The sequence below is a fragment of the Urtica dioica genome, chromosome 8 (assembly GCF_054948205.1).
Source record: "Urtica dioica subsp. dioica isolate 48M chromosome 8, U.dioica_male_clone48M_v1_H2, whole genome shotgun sequence".
Taxonomy (NCBI): Eukaryota; Viridiplantae; Streptophyta; class Magnoliopsida; order Rosales; family Urticaceae; genus Urtica; species Urtica dioica.
Genome location: NC_142763.1, coordinates 40,167,358 through 40,192,109, shown reverse-complemented (window position 1 = coordinate 40,192,109; position 24,752 = coordinate 40,167,358). Strand labels below are relative to the sequence as shown.

The 24,752-nt window shown below is 42.7% G+C and overlaps 3 protein-coding genes across 3 annotated transcripts; 2 read left to right on the top strand and 1 right to left on the bottom strand.

Moving 5' to 3' along the window:
- The first annotated feature begins 2,227 nt into the window (after window positions 1-2,227).
- Window positions 2,228-3,682, top strand: LOC149389794 (F-box/LRR-repeat protein At3g26922-like). Its single transcript, XM_089622722.1, has 2 exons — window positions 2,228-3,445; window positions 3,521-3,682. The coding sequence occupies exons 1-2, from the start codon at window positions 2,228-2,230 to the stop codon at window positions 3,680-3,682; spliced, it is 1,380 nt and encodes a 459-aa protein (XP_089478848.1).
- Window positions 3,683-5,411: 1,729 nt separating this feature from the next.
- EGY3 (ethylene-dependent gravitropism-deficient and yellow-green-like 3) lies at window positions 5,412-7,986 on the top strand. The gene is made up of 5 exons (XM_089623497.1): window positions 5,412-5,932; window positions 6,016-6,213; window positions 6,806-7,030; window positions 7,097-7,335; window positions 7,409-7,986. The coding sequence occupies exons 1-5, from the start codon at window positions 5,441-5,443 to the stop codon at window positions 7,920-7,922; spliced, it is 1,668 nt and encodes a 555-aa protein (XP_089479623.1). The 5' UTR covers window positions 5,412-5,440; the 3' UTR covers window positions 7,923-7,986.
- A 140-nt stretch (window positions 7,987-8,126) lies between these two features.
- On the bottom strand, window positions 8,127-10,463 carry LOC149389792 (tubulin alpha-4 chain). The gene is made up of 2 exons (XM_089623498.1): window positions 10,209-10,463; window positions 8,127-9,622 (listed from the first exon to the last, which is right to left on the bottom strand). Exons 1-2 carry the CDS (start codon window positions 10,299-10,301, stop codon window positions 8,363-8,365), a joined length of 1,353 nt encoding a protein of 450 aa, XP_089479624.1. The 5' UTR covers window positions 10,302-10,463; the 3' UTR covers window positions 8,127-8,362.
- Between the last annotated feature and the right edge of the window lie 14,289 nt (window positions 10,464-24,752).

Sequence of the window (24,752 nt, the reverse complement as noted above, 5' to 3'; positions counted from 1 at the left end):
CCTGCACCACCGAAAATCGCCACAGTTATCCGCCGTTTCTCCCAATTTTTCTCGACTTTCCACGATTTTTTTTTTTTGCAAATTTGGAAGAAACGACGCGCCGTTTATCCGATTTTCGAACGAAAAATAATGATGAAACGATAAAATATATGTTCGTCGACTGCTTAGGCAGCGGTGACGCCGGCGAAAGTTGAAGACTTTCGCCGGCATTTAAAACCTTGGGTTTTATAATGACTAATGGTCTCAACTAGCTATTTTGATATTTTGGACCAAAATAGTAACAATTATGTTTTTGGACACTTTTACTAGTAACTGTAGACTTATATATCTACAACTGTTGTTAATTGTAGACTTGTAAATCTACAGTTTATGATAACTGTATACTTTTATGTCCACAGTTACCAGTAAAAATGTCTAAAAACATAGTTGCTACTATTTTGGTCTATACTATCAAAATTGCTACTAGTTGATGCTATTTCCCTATTTAAATAGGCCTAAATTTCTAAGGAGAAATTGCTTCAACTACCCCCATATGATAACTTTTTTCCAATTTTTCATCAAATGCTTAATTTGGTCAAAAATTCTAATAAGTCACTTGTAAAAATACAAATTTACCCTCAATATGATGTCAACAATTGACATCTATTATTGACATTTGTGATTTTTGGGTTCTCCGTTTGTTGGCATAGATGTCAACAATCGACATCTATTGTTGACATCTATGTCAACAATTGACATAAATTTTTACATCAATTGTTGATGATAAAATTGTATTTGTACAAGTGGTTTAGTAGCATTTTTTGCCAAATTAAACTGTTGGAGGGAAATTAGAAAAAAAAAACTTATCAAATGGCAATGGTTGAGACAATTTCTCATTATTAAAAGCCCAACTACAAAGTAGAAATAACCGGCTCAAATACATATATATATATATATACAAGCATTATATGCCATGCGTTTTGCTGCGGAATAATTAATATATTTTTGTATGGAGGAAAAAATATATAGAGATATGTCTAGAAATATTTAGGTTTTAAAAAATGGAATATAAAGGTATGTTGTTTTTCATTTTCAACAATTTGATCATAAAGTCAGCTTGGCTTAAAAGATAGCCAAACTTTTACAAGAGCTGGCTTGAAACTTAAGCCACTTAAGCAATGACCTAAGACTCCAAAAAAAAATCAAATTTTAGAGAAAAAAGCATCAAATTTTTTAAAAAATAAATTATTACTTGATTTCTTTTTAATATATGTTTAAAAAGTCTTATTTTTTTTCTCACCTAAGATCACATAATACTTTGGACCAGCATCTACACACTCAGTGGGAAGCAGGTTCGCAATATATACGCTAAAATTTATTTTTTATTAGTACATGTCAACTGAAAGCTTGCATTTAAAATTGAAAGTCTCAGCATAGCATGGAATTTTTTTTTTTTTTTTTTTTTTTTAAATCTTTCAACTAACTTCCATAAATTGTGATTATTTTTATTACTAATACATGTAATCGGAAAGCTGGCAATATACAATTGAATGTCTTCATATAGCATGTCACTTAGTGTTTTTATATTTTCTTCTGTGATATCACTTTTAAACATTCCCATCATCATCACAAAAGTTTATGACAATCGAGTTCGGCCAACTTACAAGGTATAAGCTTCATATGATTCGTCCAAACGTTTGTATTATATATTACTGATATAAATTTGTTTTATCGATCTTCTAATTTTGTTTCTGCTGTGGGCTTATTTGCAATCAATTTTCTGTAAACGTAAGAAACAGTTTTCGTTTTTCCACTAACCCTATATGTGTCGACGATATGCTTCAATCATCTAAAATGGATTTACAAATTAGAAGGTAGAAATCAAGGTGCTGAAGTTTGATTGTGTCTTATAGGAAGGATTTCTGGTCTTCGGTCTCTATTGGAGTTCTATAACTAAGACAACAACATCATTAAATGATATACACCTATAACATTCAATCCCATAACAGATTGTGAGCATTTTTTGGGAGTTCATCAAGATTTTCTTTTTCATTAACGCCAGGTTTGCAGATCTTTAGAATGTCATTGAATGATGTATCTTTATTGTTCTAGATTTATTGTATAATGTAGGGTCTTCATAATGCGTCAATGGTATTTGAGTTCTAGAGATAGTTGTATCTTTTTTAAAGGACCATGGGTGTCCTAATATCTTCTTTTGCTGGTGAATCTTTTTCTAGTGTTTGATCCAATGGCAAGAAAACGAGCCAAAAAGCGTGAATCAACAACAGAGGAAGACAACAACAACGGCACATGTATTCATGCTTTGACTGTGGACAGAATCTCGAAGCTCCCGGACTGTGTGATACATCACATCCTTTCGTTTGTTCCAACCGTCGATGCCGTTCGTATGAGTCTCCTTTCCAAGCGTTGGAGACGAATGTGGCATTTCGTTCCCGCTCTTCAATTCTCGCACAAAGTTGGGTTCGAGCGGCCAATATCCCTCAATGTGTTCGTGGAGAAGTGTTTGAAGCACCGCCGGAGAGCTTTGCGCTTCATTCAGGGCTCGGCTGTGACCACCTTTAAGCTCGAGACTTATTGTTCCCGCAAATGGTTGGCCGGCCTAAGTAAGTGGTTTGGTTCAAATGTCATAATGAACACTGTTAGGGATTTGGATATTTGTTTGCTTCCAGAAGAGGACACCCAAAAAATGTACAGCTTGCCCTCTGCGGTGCTGAACGGAAGATTATTGACTTCTCTCAAGTTGAACGGTTGTCTAAAGATAAGCGCTTCTTGTTCGGTGAATCTTCCATCTTTGAAATCCATGTCGTTAACTGATATTCGGATTGATAGCATCGTACTATACAATCTGATCATCGGGTGCCCATCCCTTGAGAAATGTTTCTTGAGTGAAATCTATCCCGTTTTTCGCCTTCGAATTTCAAGTCTTAGCCTCAAGTTCTTGGATGTGGAAGCCGAAATTGAATCGGCAAATATCAAAGCTAGAAACCTTCAATCTTTAAAATTAATGAACATTTGCGGTCACGAACTCGATTTCTCCGCCTGCAAAGCTATCAGAGATCTTACGATATCTGACCTACCCACTTTCAAGATCAAAGAGATCGAGGATCAGATTTCAATACTCCCTCTCCTTGAGAATTTGACACTGTATACAGGGCATGTTGAACAATTATTCCTCTCAAATGAAAGTCTGAAACATCTTTCTGTGTTTAAGAGAATTCCATTTCAATGGAAAGAGGATCTGGAACTTGAGGTCATAGCTGATGCTCCTAAACTGGTTTCCTTGAGTTATAGGGGCGGTATAAAAGTTAGAGAGTCAACATGTTTTATGGGAGAAGGCAAGTTTTATGTTTGGGGTTCATCTTCTGAGCTCATAAACTTCTTTTCGAATATAAATAACACTTGGACTAGTCTTGATCTCACTCTTCAGTCAGACACCTATGGCGTGGTATGTACTGCGATTTTCGATTTCAATCTATGTGTTTTCACTTTCTTTATCACATTGTTGTGTTTAATTGTGTAGGGTTTTGACCTTCCCAAAAATCTTAGGGAGATCAGCTTACCACCATGGCCTTACCTAAAGCATATGAAGGTCGAGTTTCTTTGCAAATGGACGCGAAAAGCTGAGTTTAGAAACTTCTTGAAACGGCTCGCACCCTCTCTCGAAACGCTCTCCGTCAAATAAAGGTACAAAGAGGAGACACTGATGATAGAACGGAATAATTCTTCAATTCCATTGTGATTTTGGAGCAATACTTTAATTCCATCTTAGTGGCTGCGATAAATATTCATGATTGGCATTATGTTTGATGATGACACAACATTCTTTCTTTTCATTTTTAATGAAGGCCTATGAAGTTTTATTGGTTTCTTTAATTTATTAGTGATTATATGATTCTTGGTCCACAGAAAAAAAAATGGATGCCAATATTTTCCCCGCCTTGTTCAAGCTTAGATGAATATATTGGACGAGAAAATTCTTGTACTACTCTAAGCCTCATTAAAGCAATTGTCCGAAACATAAGGGAACTAATATTGTAGGGTTGATTCATCATCTTCTCTGTGGAAAGGCATTATAGTAATATAGGTTTTATACAAACAGGACAGCCATATCTCGTGGGCTCTTCTACGCTAAGTCATGTTCATTGATCAAATAGATGAGAAAGTACAAAGATGTGAAGTCTTATCAATGGCATTAGCAAATAAGATCAGGTGTACAAGATTTCAAATCGGGCGGAGAACGAAGATGGACATTTAATTATGTTCCATCATGTTGAAGCTAATATATATATACATATAATTTTTATTATCATCCTACAGAATTAATCATTATCAATTCGACCTCTATTCTCAATGATTTTATTTTGATCCTACTACGTTAGTCTTTTGACCGTTTTGTTAAAACTTGTCTTCTAGAACGGGTTAATACTTACACGTTGGAGATTAATTAGTCCGGTTGGATGAAAGTATTAGTAATAGAAATGAAATTTATATTTTTTTTCCAAAGATGTGAAGAAGATTATTTCCTTAATAGCCTGGTCTGACTCTGACATGATAAATGATAGAGGACTCGTATTCGAGATTAAATTTGGAAATATAGCATGTATAATGACTAAGTGGTGTTAAAGGATAAAATGCAAGCGATGAATAAAGAGTAATTTACGCAGTTCTTATGGTCATCGATAGAGAGTTTATTGATGAAATAGTTTTAACAATAAATCATGAGCTTCATAAGTCGAATAAACACGTTCTATGCTTTTAATTATGAAATTTGATCCATCAAGTTTATTTCTTCTCTTCTCAATCTTTCTCCATCTCTCCCTAGGAAAATGTTGTCATTTCTAAGTTAGATGATTTATATTCTTGCTATTCAAGTTGTTTACGAGTTAATATAATTTCATATGTTTTTTCGAGTATTGTTAAACTCAGCTTTTTAAGTTTTAGAAAGAACTCGTATACCTTAAAATTCCATTAAACTAATAAACAAATTCAATGTACCTTAATTTTCTTTTTTAATGGTTTTTTTTATGAAAATAAGATATATTAGAATTTTTGTGTCAATATGTGTACATATCTAAATAGAGTTAATATACTGTGTAATTTTTCAATTATATTATATGTATAGGTTCTCAAATCTAAACCCATAGAACTATAAGGGCCTCTATATGTTCGATCAAAAAAATGAAGGCCTCTATATGAAATGAAAGATAAATTAATAAAACTAAAATAAATAATTTAACGTCATAATATCCACTAATTAAATTCCAAACCATAAATATGAAATTTCAATTAACTTTTGTCGTGACAATCAACACCCATAACACGTGTCCCACTTCTCCAAACTTCTAGACATTCTCTAGCTCCCTCTCTCAAACTCTTTTTATATTAGCAAAAATTTACGAACCCCATCATCAATGTCTCAAAGCTCTCTCTCGCTCTCTCAATGGCGACCACTCTCCAAATCACCTCTCGTCTCTCATCCATGTCCCCGACCACCAAAACCCCATTAAAAAACAAGACCCATTTCTCATTCCCTCTCTCAAGAATACCCGCCAAACCCAAACGATCTCTAAGCCTGTCGGTCAAAGCCGAGCTGGACAACGAAAAGCCCGGTTCAGCCAGCGTAGTCTCGGAGAAACCAAGAGAAGAGGAAGAAGAGAAACAGAGCGTCACCGAAGAGGAAGAGCAAGAGAAGGACTGGAAAACGGACGAGGAGTTCAAGAAGTTCATGGGAAGCCCGTCGATCGAAGCGGCCATAAAGCTGGAGAAGAAGAGAGCCGATAGGAAGCTCAAGGAGTTGGACAGAGAGAGCAGCAAGTACAGCGACAACCCTGTTCTGTCTCTGCTCAACAAAGCTCTCCGAGACAGCTTGGCCAGAGATAGAGAGGTGTTAGAGAAAGTCGAGCAGATTTTCCAACCCCTCGACCTCAACAAGGTATGTTTGAATGAATGATGATTTATGACGTGTGAGTGAGCCCTTGCTTGGAGTACTGATATTGATCAACTGTGCATGTGCAGTTGAAGAACTGCTTTGGGTTCGACACGTTTTTCGCGACGGACGTTCGGAGATTCGGCGACGGAGGGATATTTGTGGGGAATCTGAGGAAGCCAGTCGAAGAAGCCATTCCCAAGTTGGAGAAGAAGCTCTCGGAAGCGGCTGGGAAGGACGTTGTCGTTTGGTTGATGGAAGAAAGAACAAACGACATCACAAAACAGGTACCTTTGTTTTTTTTAATAGTCCTATAAGTACAACTACCGAGTGACATTTTTGAATGAGATTTAAAATTAATTTAATGGGGTAAAGTTTTTGTTATATGTATCTTGTAGGAATTTTAGTCCATCAGTGACTTTTTATGATGATAAAAATAATGACGTCTGTACATAATTAATCCCCTTGAAAATAAATAACAAATTTAAGTATGCATAAACTTCAATTATACTAAATTAAATATATTTAAATTAGTGGTTATAGAATTTCATGTCGAAAAGTCTATCATGTTAAAATCCATGCTAAAATTTGAAGAAAGTTATATATTTGCGATATTATGTATAGCTATTAGCTACAACTTACATGCCGGAGTGAAAAAAAATGCTCAACTCATGTTTACCTTGACAATAAAATGAATTCCGGATAAAAATAAACATTTAACGGAATATTTAAAATTAAAAAATTTTAAAAAAAATTAAGCCTTTTGATCCTTTTTGCTATTCTAAAATTTTTCTATGAAATGTAATTTTATTTTTTTATTAAGTTTTTTCTTATCAAGAGAAGACGTGTTCGTTTGTTGTGTGTGTGTGTTTTACTTAGGCGTGCGTTGTGCAACCAAAAGCTGAGATTGATCTCCAATTGGAGGCCACAAAACTGAGCACGCCTTGGGGCTACGTCAGCGCCATAGCTCTCTGCGTCACCACTTTCGGGACCATCGCTTTGATGAGCGGCTTTTTTCTCAAACCCGACGCCACCGTCGACGACTACATCTCCGACGTCGTCCCTCTCTTCACCGGCTTCATTTCCATTCTCGGAGTTTCCGAGGTATGTGTGTGTGTGTCATAATTTTAATGACCTAAATGATTTATATCTTCTAGTGGTTGACCACAGGTAGCCACAAGGTTGACCGCAGCCAAGTATGGTGTGAAGCTGAGCCCATCTTTCTTGGTGCCGTCGAGTTGGACGGGCTGCCTGGGAGTCATGAACAACTACGAGTCGCTTCTCCCCAATAAATTAGCTTTGTTCGACATCGCCGTGGCTCGAACGGCCACCGCGTACCTAACCTCACTCGCCCTCGCCGTTGCAGCCTTTGTTGCCGACGGAAGCTTCAACGGTGGCGATAACGCACTGTAAGAAAATGAAAAGACAATTTGAACCGTGGTTTGAAATTGGCTAAACTTTGTTGTTTTCTTGCGTTTGAAGGTACATAAGACCTCAATTCTTCTACAACAACCCGTTGCTTTCGTTCATCCAATACGTGATTGGACCGTACACGGACGATCTAGGGAATGTGCTCCCATACGCGGTGGAAGGGGTGGGAGTCCCGGTGGACCCGCTGGCCTTTGCGGGGCTCTTGGGAATGGTGGTGACCTCCCTCAACCTGCTCCCCTGCGGCAGGCTCGAAGGCGGCAGAATCGCACAGGCCATGTTCGGCCGCAGCGCCGCCGCCGTGCTCTCCTTCGCCACCTCCCTCCTCCTCGGCATCGGAGGGCTCACCGGGAGCGTGCTTTGCCTCGCTTGGGCTCTCTTTGCGACCTTCTTCCGCGGAGGTGAAGAGATTCCGGCCAAAGACGAGATCACTCCTTTGGGCGATGATAGGCTCGCATGGGGATTTGTGCTCGCACTCGTCTGCTTTCTCACTCTCTTCCCCAACACCGGTGGGACCTTCTCCACTTCTTTCTTCACCGGACCTTACTTCAGGGGTGGTGACTTGTAAAAACTAAAATGTGTAAATATACTACGTCCTCTTCAAGTATAGCTTGTTACTTATTTTAGTTTTACTGTCCGAGTCAGAGCAACGAAAGACCAAAGTCCAAATGAACCTTCAAAACCCAAAACTAGATCCAAGTATACAACCCCAAACATCGGAAGCCAAAGAAACACAATGCCAAAATTGGCTTCATCCAAGATACTCAAAAGGTTTAAGAAACACACAAATAAGATATAAGAATTTAAAGTTTTTACACCCAGTCACGATAGAACTCCAAACACAAGGCACTGGCAGATGAAAGAAACGCAACATAAAGAAATGATACTACAAACTAACACAAGTAGTTCTTCAAACCAAGTCTTGATTTTCAGTCAAACCAAAGTGACGATAAAAACAGAAAGAAACATAGAAACGAAAAGAAACAACAGAAACCAACAGCAGAAGAATCAGTACTCTTCGTTGTCATCATCATCATCCTCAGCGCCCTCGGCACCGACCTCCTCGTAGTCCTTCTCGAGCGCAGCGAGGTCCTCACGGGCCTCAGAGAACTCTCCCTCTTCCATGCCCTCACCAACGTACCAGTGCACAAAGGCTCGCTTGGCGTACATGAGGTCAAACTTGTGGTCAATGCGAGAGAAGACCTCTGCAACACTGGTGGAGTTGGAGATCATGCACACAGCTCGCTGGACCTTGGCGAGGTCTCCACCGGGGACCACAGTGGGAGGCTGGTAGTTGATCCCACACTTGAACCCAGTCGGACACCAATCCACAAACTGAATAGTCCGCTTCGTCTTGATGGTCGCCACAGCCGCGTTCACGTCCTTGGGGACCACGTCACCCCTGTACATCAGACAGCAAGCCATGTACTTCCCGTGCCTCGGGTCGCACTTGGCCATCATGGACGAGGGCTCGAACGCGCTGTTGGTGATCTCCGCCACCGAGAGCTGCTCGTGGTAGGCCTTCTCCGAGGATATGACCGGAGCGTAGGACGAGAGCATGAAGTGGATCCTCGGGTACGGCACCAAGTTGGTCTGGAACTCGGTCACGTCCACGTTGAGAGCCCCGTCGAAGCGCAGCGAGGCCGTCAGGGAAGAGATGACCTGAGAGACGAGGCGGTTGAGGTTGGTGTAAGTGGGTCGCTCGATGTCGAGGGACCTGCGGCAGATGTCGTAGATGGCCTCGTTGTCGAGAAGGACAGCCACGTCGGTGTGCTCGAGGAGGGAGTGGGTGGAGAGGACGCTGTTGTAGGGCTCGACCACGGAGGTGGAGACCTGAGGGGACGGGTACACAGTGAACCCCAGCTTGGACTTCTTCCCGTAGTCGACGGAGAGGCGCTCCAAAAGGAGGGAGCCGAGGCCGGAACCGGTTCCACCTCCGACAGCGTTGAAGACGAGGAAGCCCTGGAGGCCGGTGCAGTTGTCGGCCAGCTTGCGGATGCGGTCCAGGCAGAGGTCAACGATCTCTTTTCCGATGGTGTAGTGACCACGGGCAAAGTTGTTGGCAGCGTCTTCCTTCCCGCTGATCAGCTGCTCCGGGTGGAACAGCTGGCGGTAAGCGCCGGTCCTGACCTCGTCAATCACGGTCGGCTCGAGATCGACAAACACCGCCCTCGGCACGTGCTTCCCTGACCCAGTCTCGCTGAAGAACGTGTTGAACGCATCGTCTCCTCCGCCCACAGTCTTGTCGCTCGGCATTTGGCCATCGGGCTGAACAAGTTCATCAAAATCAGATGTTAAGCTTCGCAGATCCGAACTCCATACAAATGAATTCAAATAATCTCACATGTGTAAAAAGACCTTACGCATGAAAAAAAAAAAATTATGAAACATATCTAAGGTAATTAGATAGATCTATCTAACAACGTTCAAACTCGCTATAGGATCCAAAGTTATAGTTACATGTTCTAGGAAATTGTAGAAACTACATCCATCGTCTTATACGAAAGCGAATCGAGATACCTAACCTAAAACTTGGAGAATGCGAATCATATGTCAGATCTGAGTTTACTCAGATTCGATAAGCAAATCGACATTCAATTACATTACTGTTTCAAAAAATATCCGACATCTAATCTCCGAATCAAGAGATATTTTAATTGATTAAAAAAAAACTAATGGATCTGATAAAGCTACGACGATACATAGATCTGACATGAAATATAATGAAAATGGAAGTTACTTTATAGATCTGTCAGCAGGAAACAACATCTCAAAACAGTAGATCTACGGTAATTAAACCATGAAAACAACAGAAAATCCGATCCCCTGAATTGAGAAAGAGAAAATGACGAACCTGAATGCCATGTTCGAGGCAGTAAAGCTCCCAGCAGGCATTTCCGACCTGGATTCCGGCCTGACCGATGTGGATCGAAATGCACTCCCTCATTTTCGCGAAAAAACGAAGAGATGAAGATCACGAAGAAAATGAAGATTACAGAAAGTATAAACGAAAGCGTTTATGAAGACGCTTTCGATTGGGAGAGATGATAAGGTGAGGGGAGATAAGCTTTGCTGTGGAAGGCAGATGGGACTTGATGGGGGTATTTGTAGGAAGAGAGGTACATTCAGAGAAACGTTTCGCGTATGTATTTAGGGTTAAGTTTACCTTTTGCTTTGCTGGCAATGTCTGATTGGTTTTGGTCTAACCCGTTTATTTGACCATGGTTAATCTCAAAACGGTTTAAATTTTAAATAATTTGTTCCCGCTAGCGGACGGTTTGGCAACACTGCCGTTACATTTGTATGTGATGAACGCATTTTTTATTTTTATTTAAAATTTTTATTTTTACAATTGGCCTGTTTTTCTTTTTTTAGAATTATCACTATCATATATTAGTAAGTAAGCAAAGCCCAAGTAGCAGCCAACATTAAATAATTTAAGATAAATCTTAAGGGAGAATACATTTTTGTAACCTGTGAAGTTTGAAACTAAGACCTATCAATCAAGATAGGTGTGAAATTACCAATATAGACCAAACCACAATCGGTATGTTTGACATATTATTAATAGGCCATTTAAATTGATAGATTAGATGATTTTGTGTATTTTTTTAGCAAAAAAATTTAGAAAAAATTCAACTCATTTTAATTTATATTTAAATAATAATTAGACAATTATTTTAATTCAACCAGGTACGTGAATTAAACTCATTAAAATTGTTCACCTTCAAAATATGGGTGAGTTAGCTCAGTAGTCCGTAGCCCACTTTCATTTTGAAAGATACCCCAAGTTTGAATTTATTAAGAATTTAGCCTACCTAATTTAACATTATACCGAAGTTCCGCTAATGCCCATGTACATATATCTCGTCTCCATGCTCTACGACCCAAATCAGTCACTTCTCTCAAAATCGTTCTTAAAACCTAAAATCGCTCAGAAACTTCATGCTCCGACCGACGCTTGTCGCCATCGCAGAGCATGTACCGCTCCTCACCTTCTCCAACAACTCCGCTCGTCACCGTTCGTCGCCGCCGCCGCTCGTCGTCACCTAATATATCATCGTCTCCGTTACCTTCTCCGACGACGCCGAGGTCACCTCCACTGAAACGCCAGCTAATCGATCTCTTATATTAAAATCGATCTCAAACCCTAAATTGCCCAAAGTTTTGACGCGTGCATTTTTTGGTGTCGCCTCTATTCCGACGGAACTCTTCTCCAACGAAACTTCTGAACCACCACGAAGATAGGTACAACTCTTCTATTAAATATTAGTTAATTAATTAACTCGAACAAGTCATTGACGTGTCTGTTAATTAATAAGCAAAAATCACTCTAGCCTTGTGAATTGCTTGTTAAGTTAATTTATTAAGTTGTTGAATTATGTTTAGTTAATTAGCTAATTTATTAACTTATTGAATTAGGTTTAGTTATGTATATAGGCATTCGTATGTATAAGTTAATTAATTGACTTATTGATGATTTTACGTTAATGAATTGTTCGAAACTAATATAGAGTATGTGATTTTGTTTGTAAATAATTTTCTCTACAGTGAAGTTTTCAAAGTCCATATGCTTGGTGGCGCGAAGTTCATGGGGCGTGGGTGAAACTGGCCCAAAGACTGAAAAGAATCTGGCTGGGAGAGACAAACTTGTTCATGTCGTGATCCTCATTCACTAGGGCTTGTGTGGGAGTAGGATCCGACCTCCCAACTACAATGCTCAGTTGGGCCAACCCCAAGTGCAAATATTATGTCGAGTTCAGCTTAGCCCAGTTCACCTCGTCCATATAAGCTCACTTCGACATAAGCCTAAGCCAGCACATTCAAGGTGTCCTCTCTTCTTCAGTCGGACAGAGTCTCAGCCCTCACCAAGTCAACCCGGAAGAAATGGTCTCCACTCTGACTTTTCGCCCTCAACAACTCAGGTCAACCAACGAACGAGCTCTGAGATGATCTCCAGTGCGACCACGTGTTCTCTAGATGGACGATCAGGACAAGTCGACCTAAGCTATAAATAGACCAGATCCAGACTACGAGAATGGACCTGTATTTTATCATTATTCTTTCTGTATTCTTCAAATTTGTACTCACTTAGCGCGTCAATTAACTGAGCTCAATCCCAGTTGTAGTGTTTGATCTCGCTTTCAATAAAATCAACATTGCTTACATTTGTTCATTAGTTTTGCTTTATTTCAATTCTATTACTACGAATTCATGAGATCCACATAAAATATAATATATATATATATATATATATATATAGTTTCGTGATTGTTGAGGAACCGAATTCGACATCAACAGCTTGTTCGAATCGTGCTCCTCATTGACTGAGACATTGCCCTCTGCGCTTGCACGTTTGTCATCGACGAGGTCGGGCTTTTCTGCCACATCTGGAAGAATGAGGTCTTTGCCAACAACGAGGTTTGCAAGAAAAACTCCAAGCACATAAAGAGGCAAGACTCTAATTAATTAGATTGGTTGTGTCGTTAATTAATATACTTGAAAAATGTTTATATGCTTTTACATTGTTCTATAATGCCTGTTACATTATTATAAATGCATGTGCATTTTAGGTGTGGTAAAGGATGTGTTGCTTTATATCTATATTGGTTAATTGATTAACCAGAGAAAATTGATATATGTTAGTGAATAAATAAGCTCAAATCTAGAGTAATTGAATTTACTGTTGTAATTAATTAATTTAACTTAAGAGGTTAGTATTTTGTTAATGATGAAAGAAGTATAAATCTATGAACAAACATAAAAAGAATCATAAAAACAAGATTCACTTGATGATTCACCAGCAGAAGAATCATACAAAAATTAAGACATAAGCATTTGCTACAAAAAATAGAGCACAATAATTTAAACGAGTAAATGAAATTAGCAAATCTATAAATTTTTATTTATCAAAAAAGATATCTTAAAATTAACCATACAACATCTTAGTTGGAAAAAAAATAAAAATAAAACTTAGTAGAGCCATTAAAATTACTAAACATGACAACTGAAATCATAAAAAATAACAAAAATATGTTATGTTAATGGTAAATTAAATTAACTATTCTAGTAATTTAATTAACTTGTTATCAGCGCCAGACAGCCCGTCCGCGAGTAAACCCCTCCTTCGAGCAGACGAATCTGCGGAAAGAAACTATCCAATCGGTGTTCTTCTTCTTCTTCTTTGATTTCTTCTTTTCGGACGTCTCAGAGGCAACTTCATCTTGGATCCTTTTTTATGGCATTTTATTTTTTTAGGAGCATCCGCGGCCGTGGCGCCATCGATAGCACGCTCCGCATCGGCCGCGGGGTCATCAAGTCAAGGGACCTTTTCTTCTGAGGTGACTTTGTCGCCTCCCACCTCGGTCGTCTCCCAAACGGTCTTCAAATCTAGTTAGACCAGGGGATCGGAGCCTTTGTGATGGTGTGTGTCACTTCGACAGAAGGTTCCTCTCGATTGCCACCGCCGGCGTCTTGGACGGAGTTGCCGCTGAGGTCAAAGCCACCGCAACCTTGTTTTTCTTCCTTTTGGAATTGGCACTAACTGCTACGTTCATGTTGTCGTCTACTTCTGTACAAAATTTCAGACTTTCGAATAAGAAAAACTACGTACCAAGTATAAAAACGGAATTTCGAGATCAAGCTTACCTTCTTCTTCGATGTCGGGGAGGAGGGGAGCTGACCAAAGTATAGCTGCTATATACTTCTCGGGACCAAACAAAGACCATTCGACCTGACCTTTCCTAAGATTAGCAAACTTGGAGAAAACTCGACGACGTTTAGTGTGACGTAGACATTTAGAAGCGACTTGTCGTGTCTAAATGTCGCCTCTAAACAACTAAATTTTTTGGCTCATTGTTTTCTCCGCCAATTTTTTTTAAGTTTTTACAAAACGACGACTAGTCGCTTCTAATGTCACTTCCAAACATTTTCATCGAAATGACGGGAAAACATTAGAAGCGACAATCCGCTTCTAGTGTCGCTTCTAAACTCTTCCCGCCATTTTGAGGGAGCCATTTATGGTGCTAGATTTTTTGGATTAAAAGTGACATTAGAAGCGACTTGAAGCGACAAGTCGCTTCTAATTTTTAGAAGTGACTGACCTTTAGAACGGGCTTTTAGAAGCAATTAAAGTAGAAGTGACTTTTTGACTTTTAGAAGTGACTTTTGTCGCTTCTATAGGCTTTTTGTTGTAGTAGTGAAGGTTTTATAAATCATAAATATTTCTAATGTTTCATGTTTTAAAATGTTTGTTAGGATGATGCGACACACGCTGTAATACGAGGTCGAGATGCGAACATTATCACGTCTAAAATTAAAATTGGCAATGTCTATGACATCAAAAATTTCTTAGTCGACGTATACAAGCCTAATTATAAGGTTATTCCAAATGACTTGATGATACATTTTGTGAAAGCTACTTCATTCGTAGTTTTCGATGGTAACGCTAAAATATCACACCATCGATTTTATTTTCCTACCTTCAACGAATTAAACAAGGAATAGACAATGTTGAGCTATTGTCAGGTACTTCTTCAATACTTTGGAAACATAAGAATTTGAAATCTAATTTTTTTATATAGTATTAATCATGTAGATGTCGTTGTAGTTTTGATATGTGTTGAGGAATTAGAGAGGCCCACTATTGGAAATACCGTCACATCTCTGCAAAATGTAATTGTCAAGACTACTGAGTATGTACATATATCCATATTTATTTTTATAGCTTATAATATATATATATATATATATATATATATATATATATTTTAAAGAAATGTGGAGTTACAAGTGACACTTTGGGGATATAAAGCAGATCAATTTGATGACAAACATCCTCGAAACACTTGAAAGCTCAGTTATTGTAGTTTTCACATCTCGCTTAGTAAAACAAATATTGAAAAATTATATGGACTAAGGCACTTGAAACGTGGAAATTGCAATCTAGCCAACGTTTCAGCTAAGTTTCAAAACATAGCCACAATTGACGACGTGACTTTTATTAGTCATTTAATAATTTGCATGTTTATCATTTGTTTAAAAGTCCGCTGAATATCTCGCCTATTTATTTTGATTTATTTTCGTTTATTTATTACACGCATAAATAAAAATTAATGAAAATTTATTGACGATTCACAAGTTACTTATTTTAATCAATATTTAATTTGTTTATTATATTATATTCATTAATGATTTTCCTTTTAAATACTCAAATTTGAATCCAAGCGTGTACGATGATGTTGTTGGCTTTCTTATTAGTAGGACTCAAAAGTTTGCTACTGTTTTATTTTCACTCATTTAAACCACACTAGGGTATATTCGATATTTCATAGTCATAAATTTCATTAAATGGCTAGATTACAAAATTTACCAAACGTGAGCTAGATCTTAAATACCACGTTTCAAAAAGGCTGCGTTGCTAGTTTGCCCAAAAATATTTAGGTAAGTACTAAATTTACATTTTAAAAATTTTATTATTGATTTTATAATTTTGTAGTGTAATCTTATAAAATTTCAATACTTCGAATTCAGACAAACCATGTCTTTCAAGTACATCATCTATACTTTTTTACTTTGACCCTTACATGTATGATCTTGAAGATTTGAAGAGAAGGTTCAACAAATATATAATATATAAATATATATACATATATATTTTTTATTCGAATTCTAATTGAATACCTTAATCATTAAAATATCTAAAAATATTACTTTTTTCTAATCATATTTATGAATGAAGTTGAAACAATTTACTTTGTCGGAGCTGGTGGTCATGCAAGTCAGCGTTTAAAGAAAAACGAAATGATTGAGAACAGTACGATTGTAGCCGAGTAGCTAAAAATAAGAGAAAACAATAATAGTGTTTTACATTTTCAAATTATTTTATCATCATAAATTTAAGTCATTTTTGTAAGAGAATTGAAGACGTTTCTTAAACGTCTGGTACGATTTTGAATGTTTTTAAGTCACCATTTCGATGTCTTAAAACGTAATATTTGTAGTAATGTCACATGACGATTTTTTTTTCCAGCAACACATTAGATACACAGTCAGTGTCACAATTCTTGATATTTGTCAAAGAGACGGATGTCATTATTTTGCATGTCTAAAATGCAAGTCAACATTGTCAGCGGTTGAAGACTCGTGGTGATGTACTAACGATGCTTACCTAGAAGAACTGCCTATGCCACGTAACAATAATCATATATATTATTAATTTATGAATTTTATCATATATGAACATACTAACTTAGTATTTTAGATATTATCTGTACATAAAAATATATTATATTTGACTTAAATTTAATATTCAGGTATAAGTTAAACACCAATAGAGGACGAGACATGAAGGATGATGGTTGTTAATGCCGAAAATTGGATCAACACTAGAACCGGTCCACGGTTCGATCTAGGGGCCGGACCCTATGATCGCGCAGTGGTCAAACGGAGAAGTTGTCCCAACAACTGTACCTCCGCCGTGCCGGAAAAAGATTTCCGACGCCTCGTCACCTGAGAAAAGGGAAAATGGTGAGCTAAAGGACTGCGGAGGGGTTTCCTCCGGCGGGCACTCCGACGCTCAACATTAGTCTAGGTGTCGTGCTTCAAAGTTCTAGAGAGAGAAGCTCTGATGAGAGAGAAGCAGAGGTTTTGTAAGTGTGAGCAAACTTACCTCCAAATGGGAAAAATGGAGGTATTTATAGAGATGTGATGATGGGTCGGGGTAAAATCGTCATTTACTCGGGCTCCCCCTTCAGACATGGGGTAGAGGTCGCCCCTGAGGGTGGAGGTCGACCTTGATCTCTGAAGCTGACGATAGTAGAGGTCGACCCCTGACCGCTACGAGTGTGGAGGTCGACCCCGACATCTGAGGGTGGAGGTCGACCCAGGCTGTTACGATTGCGGAGGTCGACCCTGACGTCCGAGGGTGGAGGTCGACCCTGGTTGCTATGAGTGCGGAGGTCGACCCTGACATCCGAGGGTGGAGGTCGACCTTGATCTTTGAGGCTGACGAGGTTATAGGTCGAGCCTGACCACGATGAGGGTGGAGGTCGACCCTGACCTCCGAGGTTGACGAGGTTAGAGGTCGAGCTTGACTGCTATGAGGGTAGAGGTCGACCCTGACCTCCGAGGCTGACGAGGTTAGGGGTCGAGCATGACTGGTATGAGGGTGGAGGTCGACCCTGACCTCCGAGGCTGACGAGGGTAGAGGTCGAGCCTGACTGGATGTCGACCCTGACCTCCGAGGCTGATGAGGTTGGAGGTCGAGCCTGACTGCGATGAGGGTGGAAGTCGACCCTGACCTCCGAGGCTGACGAGGTTAGAGGTCGAGCCTGACTACGATGAGGGTGGAAGTCGACCCTGACCTCCGAGGCTGACGAGGTTAGAGGTCGAGCCTAACTGCGATGAGCGTGGAAGTCGACCCTGACCTCCGAGGCTGACGAGGTTAGAGGTCGAGCCTGACTGCTATGAGAGTGGAGGTCGACCCTGACATCCGAGGGTGGAGGACCCCTTAGGGGTGAGCCCGGCTTGTCTCAATTCCGGGCTCTACTCTTTGGACCGGGCTCGCCTTGCTTCCTCGTTCGGGTTGGGCCTTAATATTTTTTAGTATGGGAAAAATCCCACATAACATTAACCCCCAGTTTCTTGGATGACTTAGTAATTCAAGAAACTTCACGTATTTATGAGGTGGATCGTTGCTTGTCCGGTGATTCCTGACCGTTCTTGATTTCCAGTTTAAATGCGCTGACTGTAATTTTCTGGATTTCAAAACCAAGTTGTAAATCTGAGAAATTGACATTCATCCCCTTCATTTCTTCTTCCTCGTCTGAGCTACTCATGGCCACACCTCGGGGGTCGTCACCTGGGCCACGACGATGAGCAGCACTTTCAGATCTTGATCGCACGTGGCGAGATCTCTGACGCGCGTGGCGGGCGCTTGAAGATCGCGCTCGGCCGGGAGTTCTCTCCATCGGCTTCGGCGGGGCGCTCCGTCTCCGGGCCGACGTCGGACGCGCGAGCCTCTCCAGCCATGTGTGAACGCACAGACTTCTCTAGCTAGGTGCAAGCACGGGCTTCTCGCTCCGTCTCCGAGCCGACGTCGGGCGCGCAGGTCTCTTTAGCTCAGCGCGGGTGCGCAGGTTTCTCCAGCTCGGCGTAGGCATGGGCTTTTCGCTCCGTCTCAAGGCCGGCGTCGTACGCACATGTCTCTTCAGCTCGCGCGGGCAGTGGGTGCACAGACGAGATTTTCTGAAGAGTGCTCGGGTTCCCTCCTCGTGTGGCTATGGTTCTCCGTCTCTAGATTTGCAGGTTGCGCGTGGCTGGTCATCTCTTCTTCCTCGGCGAAGAGCTTGAGTTTGGGGTTCGGCGGCGCTCATTCCCGAGCTCTCACTTCCCAGCCTGAGATCTCTATCCCGGGATATGGGTGTTCAAACCTCGTTCATGTGGGATGATGTGCCTTTGAGCTCAGACCTACCTACGCGTGGAGATGGGGCCTCACCCTTGGGCATCGGGATGCAAGCCGATCAAGGCGCACACATTGCCCGGGCTTCATTAGCAACTTCGCGTTCTCCAAGCCCGGTGTTGGCCCCGTATTCCTCGCACGATCTGTGCATGGGCCAGATCCGGCCGCCGTCGGATCTCTTCTACCTCGATCGTGGACGCACGGGTCTCCCCGGTCCGTCGTGGTCGCCTTTCCCAGTTCTGTGCATCGGGGGTCGCCACATCTCGGGTATAGCGTCTCCCCGCTCAGGAGTTTGTCATGAGGGGTTTCCTCCAAGTTTTGTGGCACCTGAGTCGGTGTCGCGGTCTCGGCGAGCGCAGTTGCGGATTACGGGGGTAAGTCCTTCGACTCTGGATTCTGTGTGGATAAAGATTCGCGTACTCGCAGGTCGGAGCACGGCGAGGCCGCCCGTATTCCCCCGTTAGGTTTGTTCTAGCAAGTCGGGGATCGGATCGACCCACTTCCAAGCCGCGAACGGACTCTTAGCGCGCTCCGTCGATTACGTTGGCCCCCCGTGCCGATCCCGACTACCGCCCTTCCTTTGAGAAGAGAATGGAGAAAAAGTATCTAGAGTCGCACGGGAGGCAAAGGTAGAGATCGGGTGCCGCCTGTAGACGGGGTCACCATTCGCCTTAAAAAGAAGAAGTCGCGGTGAAGGTTGAGGCCGCCTGTAGAAAGCCTGCCCCCGCATCGTTCCAAACTTGGTGAAACCATGCGGTTTTTCCGGTCTTGACGCGCCGAGTTCCATTACCTTCAGCAAGATCAAGAGGTTTCGGGACGAGTTTGACGCCCTGTTCGACGTGGAGTTTTGCGTGCCGCTAGAGACGGAGGTCCTAAGCCGCCCGATGGCTTCCAACCTAATCTCAACATGTTTTTTTTTTGTCGTCCATATGGCGTTCCAACCTAGTCTCTCGGTCTTCCTATTCAAAAATTTCTTTTTGTAAAGTTGTTTTTCAGACGTGACCATTCCTGTTGGGCTGAGCATCTTTGATTTTTGGGGTCCCTATGTTGTGTGAGTGTCATGTGGGTACCTCGCCGCCTTCCTCGCTGTCGGGCTTGGCATCTTTGATGCCTCGAGTTTCTGTTCGCGTGAGTTCCTTGTGGGCGCCTCGCCGCCTTCCTCGCCATCGGGCTGGGCATTTTTGATGCCTCGACTCCCTGTTCATGTGAGTGCCTCATGGGCGCCTCGCCGCCTTCCTTGCTGTTGGGTTGGACGTATTTGACATCTCTGACCCGCGTGAGTGCCCCGGAGGACGTCTCGCCGCCTTCCTTGCTGTTGGGTTGGATGCATTTGACGTCTCTGACCCGCGTGAGTGCCCCGGAGGGCGCCTCATTGCCTTCCTCGCTGTTGGGTTAGACGCACTTGACGTCTCTGACCCGCGTGAGTGCCCAGGAGGGCGCCTCGCCGCCTTCCTCGCTGTTGGGTTGGACGCACTTGACGTCTCTGACCCGCGTGAGTTCCCTGGAGGGCGCCTCGCCGCCTTCCTCGCTGCTGGGTTGGACGCACTTGACGTCTCTGACCCACGTCAGTGCCCCGGAAGACGCCTCGCCGCCTTCCGCGCTGTTGGGTTGGACGTACTTGACGTCTCTGACCCGCGTGAGTGCCCCGTAGGACGCCTTGCCGCAGTCCTCGTTGTTGGGTTGGATGTACTTGACGTCTCTGACCCGCGTGAGTGCCCTAGAGGGCGCCTCGCCGCCTTTCTCGCAGTTGGGTTGGACGTACTTGACGTCTCTGACCCACGTGAGTGTTCCGGAGGGCGCCTCGCCGCCTTCCTCGCTGTTGTGTTGGACGTACTAGACATCTCTTACCCGCGTGAGTGCCCGAGAGGGCACCTCGCCGCCTTCCTAGCTATTGGGATGGACGTTTTTGACGTCTCTAGTCCATGTTCATCATTAACCCCCCAGTTTCTTGTGGAATCTTGCAGAGATTGCGGAAGAAACTCTATGAGGCCGACTTCATCGTCGTTCACGTGGTTAACTACAACAACACTTTTGCTTTGCATTTTGCTGCAAGATATTGAGTGAGGTTGTTGCCGCCTTCCCAAGATCATCCTTGCGGATAGTGGTGACCCTCGTGCTTTCAAGTTGTCGTTGTTCGATGCTCTGGGGTCGCCAGCTAGCTGGGCTCCCTTAGATGTTACCATCTGTAAGACGAATTCTTTAAGCTGACCCCCTTCTATGAGGTCCTCGATTTATCTTCTCAGTTGAAGGCACTCGATTTGTCACTCGGAGCTCCCGTATCTCTCTTTGCAACTCTGCACAATATTCATTAGCTCACTGTTGGCGGTCAGTGGTATCGCCGCGGGGGGCGGCGCGACCACTCGTCCTGTGTCTCCAACTGTCTGGCTTGTTGGCACGTCTCGACGGGGGAACGGGTTCTCAGGGGGTGTTCCCGCGTAGTTCGTGGATTCCGCCCTCCTCGGGGGAGATTGGGGTCGTGGTATCTCCAATTGTCGGTTTAGGCGGTGCCTAAGGTCTTCGTCCCTGCTCTCCCGCATGGGTACGTCGACGCGGCGGGGCGAGTGGAATCGGCGCGAGTCGCCACTGTCTGCCACTTCTTCCCTGCCTACGAGGCGGGCGAAGGCTGACCGTCGGGACGCGTCGGTGTACGCGACGGAGTGCGCGCGCGTGTTTTGGGGAGGCGGGTTCTCGCGGGGCACCTAATTGAAATGTCTGGACGGTGCCGCGTGTGCTGGGTTCACTCGCGATCTACGTCCCGGAGACTAGGGTCGGGGGCGTCTTGCTGGTATGTTCGAGCAGTGTGGCGCGCGCTGGGCACGCTCGTGTTCGGCACCCTGGAGGCTTGGGTCAGGGGCGTCTTCGCTTTCGTCGGGCCTAGGATCGCGCCATTCACGTTCAGGCGGGGTCTCCAACTGCTCACATCCCCCAAAGATTCCTTCCAGGGCGGGCTCGTACCCCCCAATTCTGGCTAACACGCCGGTCAGCCTTAAAAGGTTGTCTTCAAGACGTGTCCACCGTGCGTCCCTCTCATCGTGGACGGGGTCGGAGGTCACGCTCGCTTGGGGGGTGTTTTGAGCCTGATTTTGGAGGGCCTGGACTTCAGCCCGAGTGTTGAGCGCGATGCTCCCCGCGGGGCGGGGGGCTGCGTTTTCAGAGACGGTCAGGCGTTTGGCCATCTTGCGTGACGAGTTTCCAGCCATGCTCTTAGGGTACCTAAGGTGGTTGATTCCTCAAAGTCGCAAAAAATGGATTTGCCGGTGGGATCTCGTGGTTGTTTCTCGACCCATCCTTCTAACGCCAAAATGTTAATGCTGAAAATTGGATTAACACTAGAACCGGTCCGCGGTTTGATCTAGGGCCAGACCCTATGATCGCGCGGTGGTCAAACGAAGAAGTTGTCCCAACACCTGTACCTCCGCCGTGCCGGAAAAAGATTTCCGACGCCTCGTCACCTGAGAAAAGGGAAAAGAGTGAGCTAAAGGACCGCGGAGGGGTTTCCTCCGGCGGGCACTCCGACGCTCAACATTAGTCTAGGTGTTGTGCTTCAAATTTCTAGAGAGAGAAGCTCCGATGAGATAGAAGCAGAGGTTTTGTAAGTGTGAGCAAACTTACCTCCAAATGGGAAAAATAGAGGTATTTATAGAGATGTGATGATGGGTCGGGGTAAAACCGTCATTTACTCGGGCTCCCCCTTCAGACATGGGGTAGAGGTCGCCCCTGAGGGTGGAGGTCGACCTTGATCTCTGAAGCTGACGAGAGTAGAGACCGACCCCTGGCCGCTACGAGTGTGGAGGTCGACCCCGACATCCGAAGGTGGAGATCGACCCTGGCTGTTACGATTGCGGAGGTCGACCCTGACGTCCGAGGGTGGAGGTCGACCCTGGTTGCTATGAGTGCGGAGGTCGACCCTGACATCTAAGGGTGGAGGTTGACCTTGATCTTTGAGGCTGACGAGGTTAGAGGTCGAGCTTGACCACGATGAGGGTGGAGGTCGACCCTGACCTCCGAGGTTGACGAGGTTAGAGGTCGAGCCTGACTGCTATGAGGGTAGAGGTCGACCCTGACCTCCGAGGCTGACGAGGTTAGGGGTCGAGCCTGACTGCTATGAGGGTGGAGGTCGACCCTGACCTCCGAGGCTGACGAGGGTAGAGGTCGAGCCTGACTGGAGGTCGACCCTGACCTCCGAGGCTGACGAGGTTAGAGGTCGAGCGTGACTGCGATAAGGGTGGAAGTCGACCATGACCTCCGATATTGACGAGGTTAGAGGTCGAGCCTGACTGCTTTGAGAGTGGAGGTTGACCCTGACATCCGAGGATGGAAGTCGACCCTGACCTCCGAGGCTGACGAGGTTAGAGGTCGAGCCTGACTGCTGTGAGGGTGGAGGTCGACCCTGACATCCGAGGGTGGAAGTCGACCCTGACCTTCGAGGCTGACGAGTTTAGAGGTCGAGCCTGACTGCTATGAGGGTGGAGGTCGACCCTGACATCCGAGGGTGGAAGTCAACCCTGACCTCCGAGGCTGACGAGGTTAGATGTCGAGCCTGACTGCTATGAGGGTGGAGGTGTCGACCCTGGACGCCAGGATGGGAGGTCCCCTTAGGGGTTAGCCCGACTTGTCTCAATTCCGGGCTTTACTCTTTTGACCGGGCTCGCCTTGCTTCCTCGTTCGGGTTGAGCCTTAATATTTTTTAGTATGGGAAAAATCCAACATAACAATGGTGATATTTTTTGGTCAAGGAATCATGAGCTATGTTACTCGAAAATCACGTGGTCAATGAATCATGCGCTATGTTACTCGAATATCACATGCATGATAACAAGCAAAAAATCCGAGATGCAATTATTGATATTATAGGAAAATATGTCATATTCCAAATTGCTTTTGAGAACAAAGGAGCAATCACAAAAGCGATTGAAAAAAAGATGTTTCACGATGTATCAACTGAAGATTCCAACGACGACTTATATTTTCTTAACTTCTCACAAACTTCATATCCGGAAATCCATGTTGAAAGGTAATAACCTTTGAATATTATAAGCAATTTTTGTTAATAATGTACACGTTCTTAATATATGTTTGTACCCATCGTTAATATGCAGCTCGAACGATTCACGAAAACGCGTCTCATCTAGGTATTTCATATTTCTACTTTATATGAAAAAATTATCATTCGCATTCTAATTGTCAAAATTAATTTGTTTTCTTTAATTTTTTTTTTATGCAATGACAAAGAAATCAACAAAAATGGAAACTGAATGATGATTCTTTGATTAATTTATGGTCTGTAATAATTTTATGATTTTTGTGCAACTTTTATTTTGATTTTTTGGTGTATTTATATGGTATGTCACTAATGTAATATGACTTAAAACTGATCTTATATTATTAATTTACATACCAAAAAGTTTATTGTGTTATTCAGGGCCGGCCCAATATATAATGGGGCCTTAAACGAAATTCAAAAATTAGGCTTTTGAAAAAAAAAACGATGACATATTATTAGTTATTTCTAATAAAAATATACATTATAATCATAAGATCAAAGACAATGTCTATCATTATATATATATATATATATATATATATATATATATATATATATATATTTGATTATGAAAAATAGCATATAATAAATAGAACTCCATAAATCAAATTTTAACTCACATGTTAAGCCTCTAACTCTTTTAAACCTCTCTTAATGCATCTTTTATTTTAAACGGTCATTATCATCTTCATGCTGGTTGGTACCTGAAAAACTAGTTTTCAAAGCTTCAAAATCAGAAAAGACTCCTACAGATTTATCTTTTTTTCAGACGCAATCCTATAAAAAAATTAATGAAAAGTCGCTGAACAAATTCATTTAAAAATCTTTTTGGGTGGGCATAATCGGAAGTGAAAGTAGACTTTATTTGATTTTAAGTTAATGATCACTTAATA

Bases quoted from the DNA above. Each gene is read 5' to 3' on its own strand.
- EGY3 (XM_089623497.1), top strand. From the start codon at position 5,441: ATGGCGACCACTCTCCAAATCACCTCTCGTCTCTCATCCATGTCCCCG. The intron at 5,933-6,015 runs GTATGTTTGAAT...GTGCATGTGCAG, and splicing joins AACCCCTCGACCTCAACAAG to TTGAAGAACTGCTTTGGGTT. The intron at 6,214-6,805 runs GTACCTTTGTTT...TGTTTTACTTAG, and splicing joins CAAACGACATCACAAAACAG to GCGTGCGTTGTGCAACCAAA.
- LOC149389792 (XM_089623498.1), bottom strand. From the start codon at position 10,301: ATGAGGGAGTGCATTTCGATCCACATCGGTCAGGCCGGAATCCAGGTC. The intron at 9,623-10,208 runs GTTCGTCATTTT...GAACTTGTTCAG, and splicing joins GCCTCGAACATGGCATTCAG to CCCGATGGCCAAATGCCGAG.
- LOC149389794 (XM_089622722.1), top strand. From the start codon at position 2,228: ATGGCAAGAAAACGAGCCAAAAAGCGTGAATCAACAACAGAGGAAGAC. The intron at 3,446-3,520 runs GTATGTACTGCG...TTAATTGTGTAG, and splicing joins AGTCAGACACCTATGGCGTG to GGTTTTGACCTTCCCAAAAA.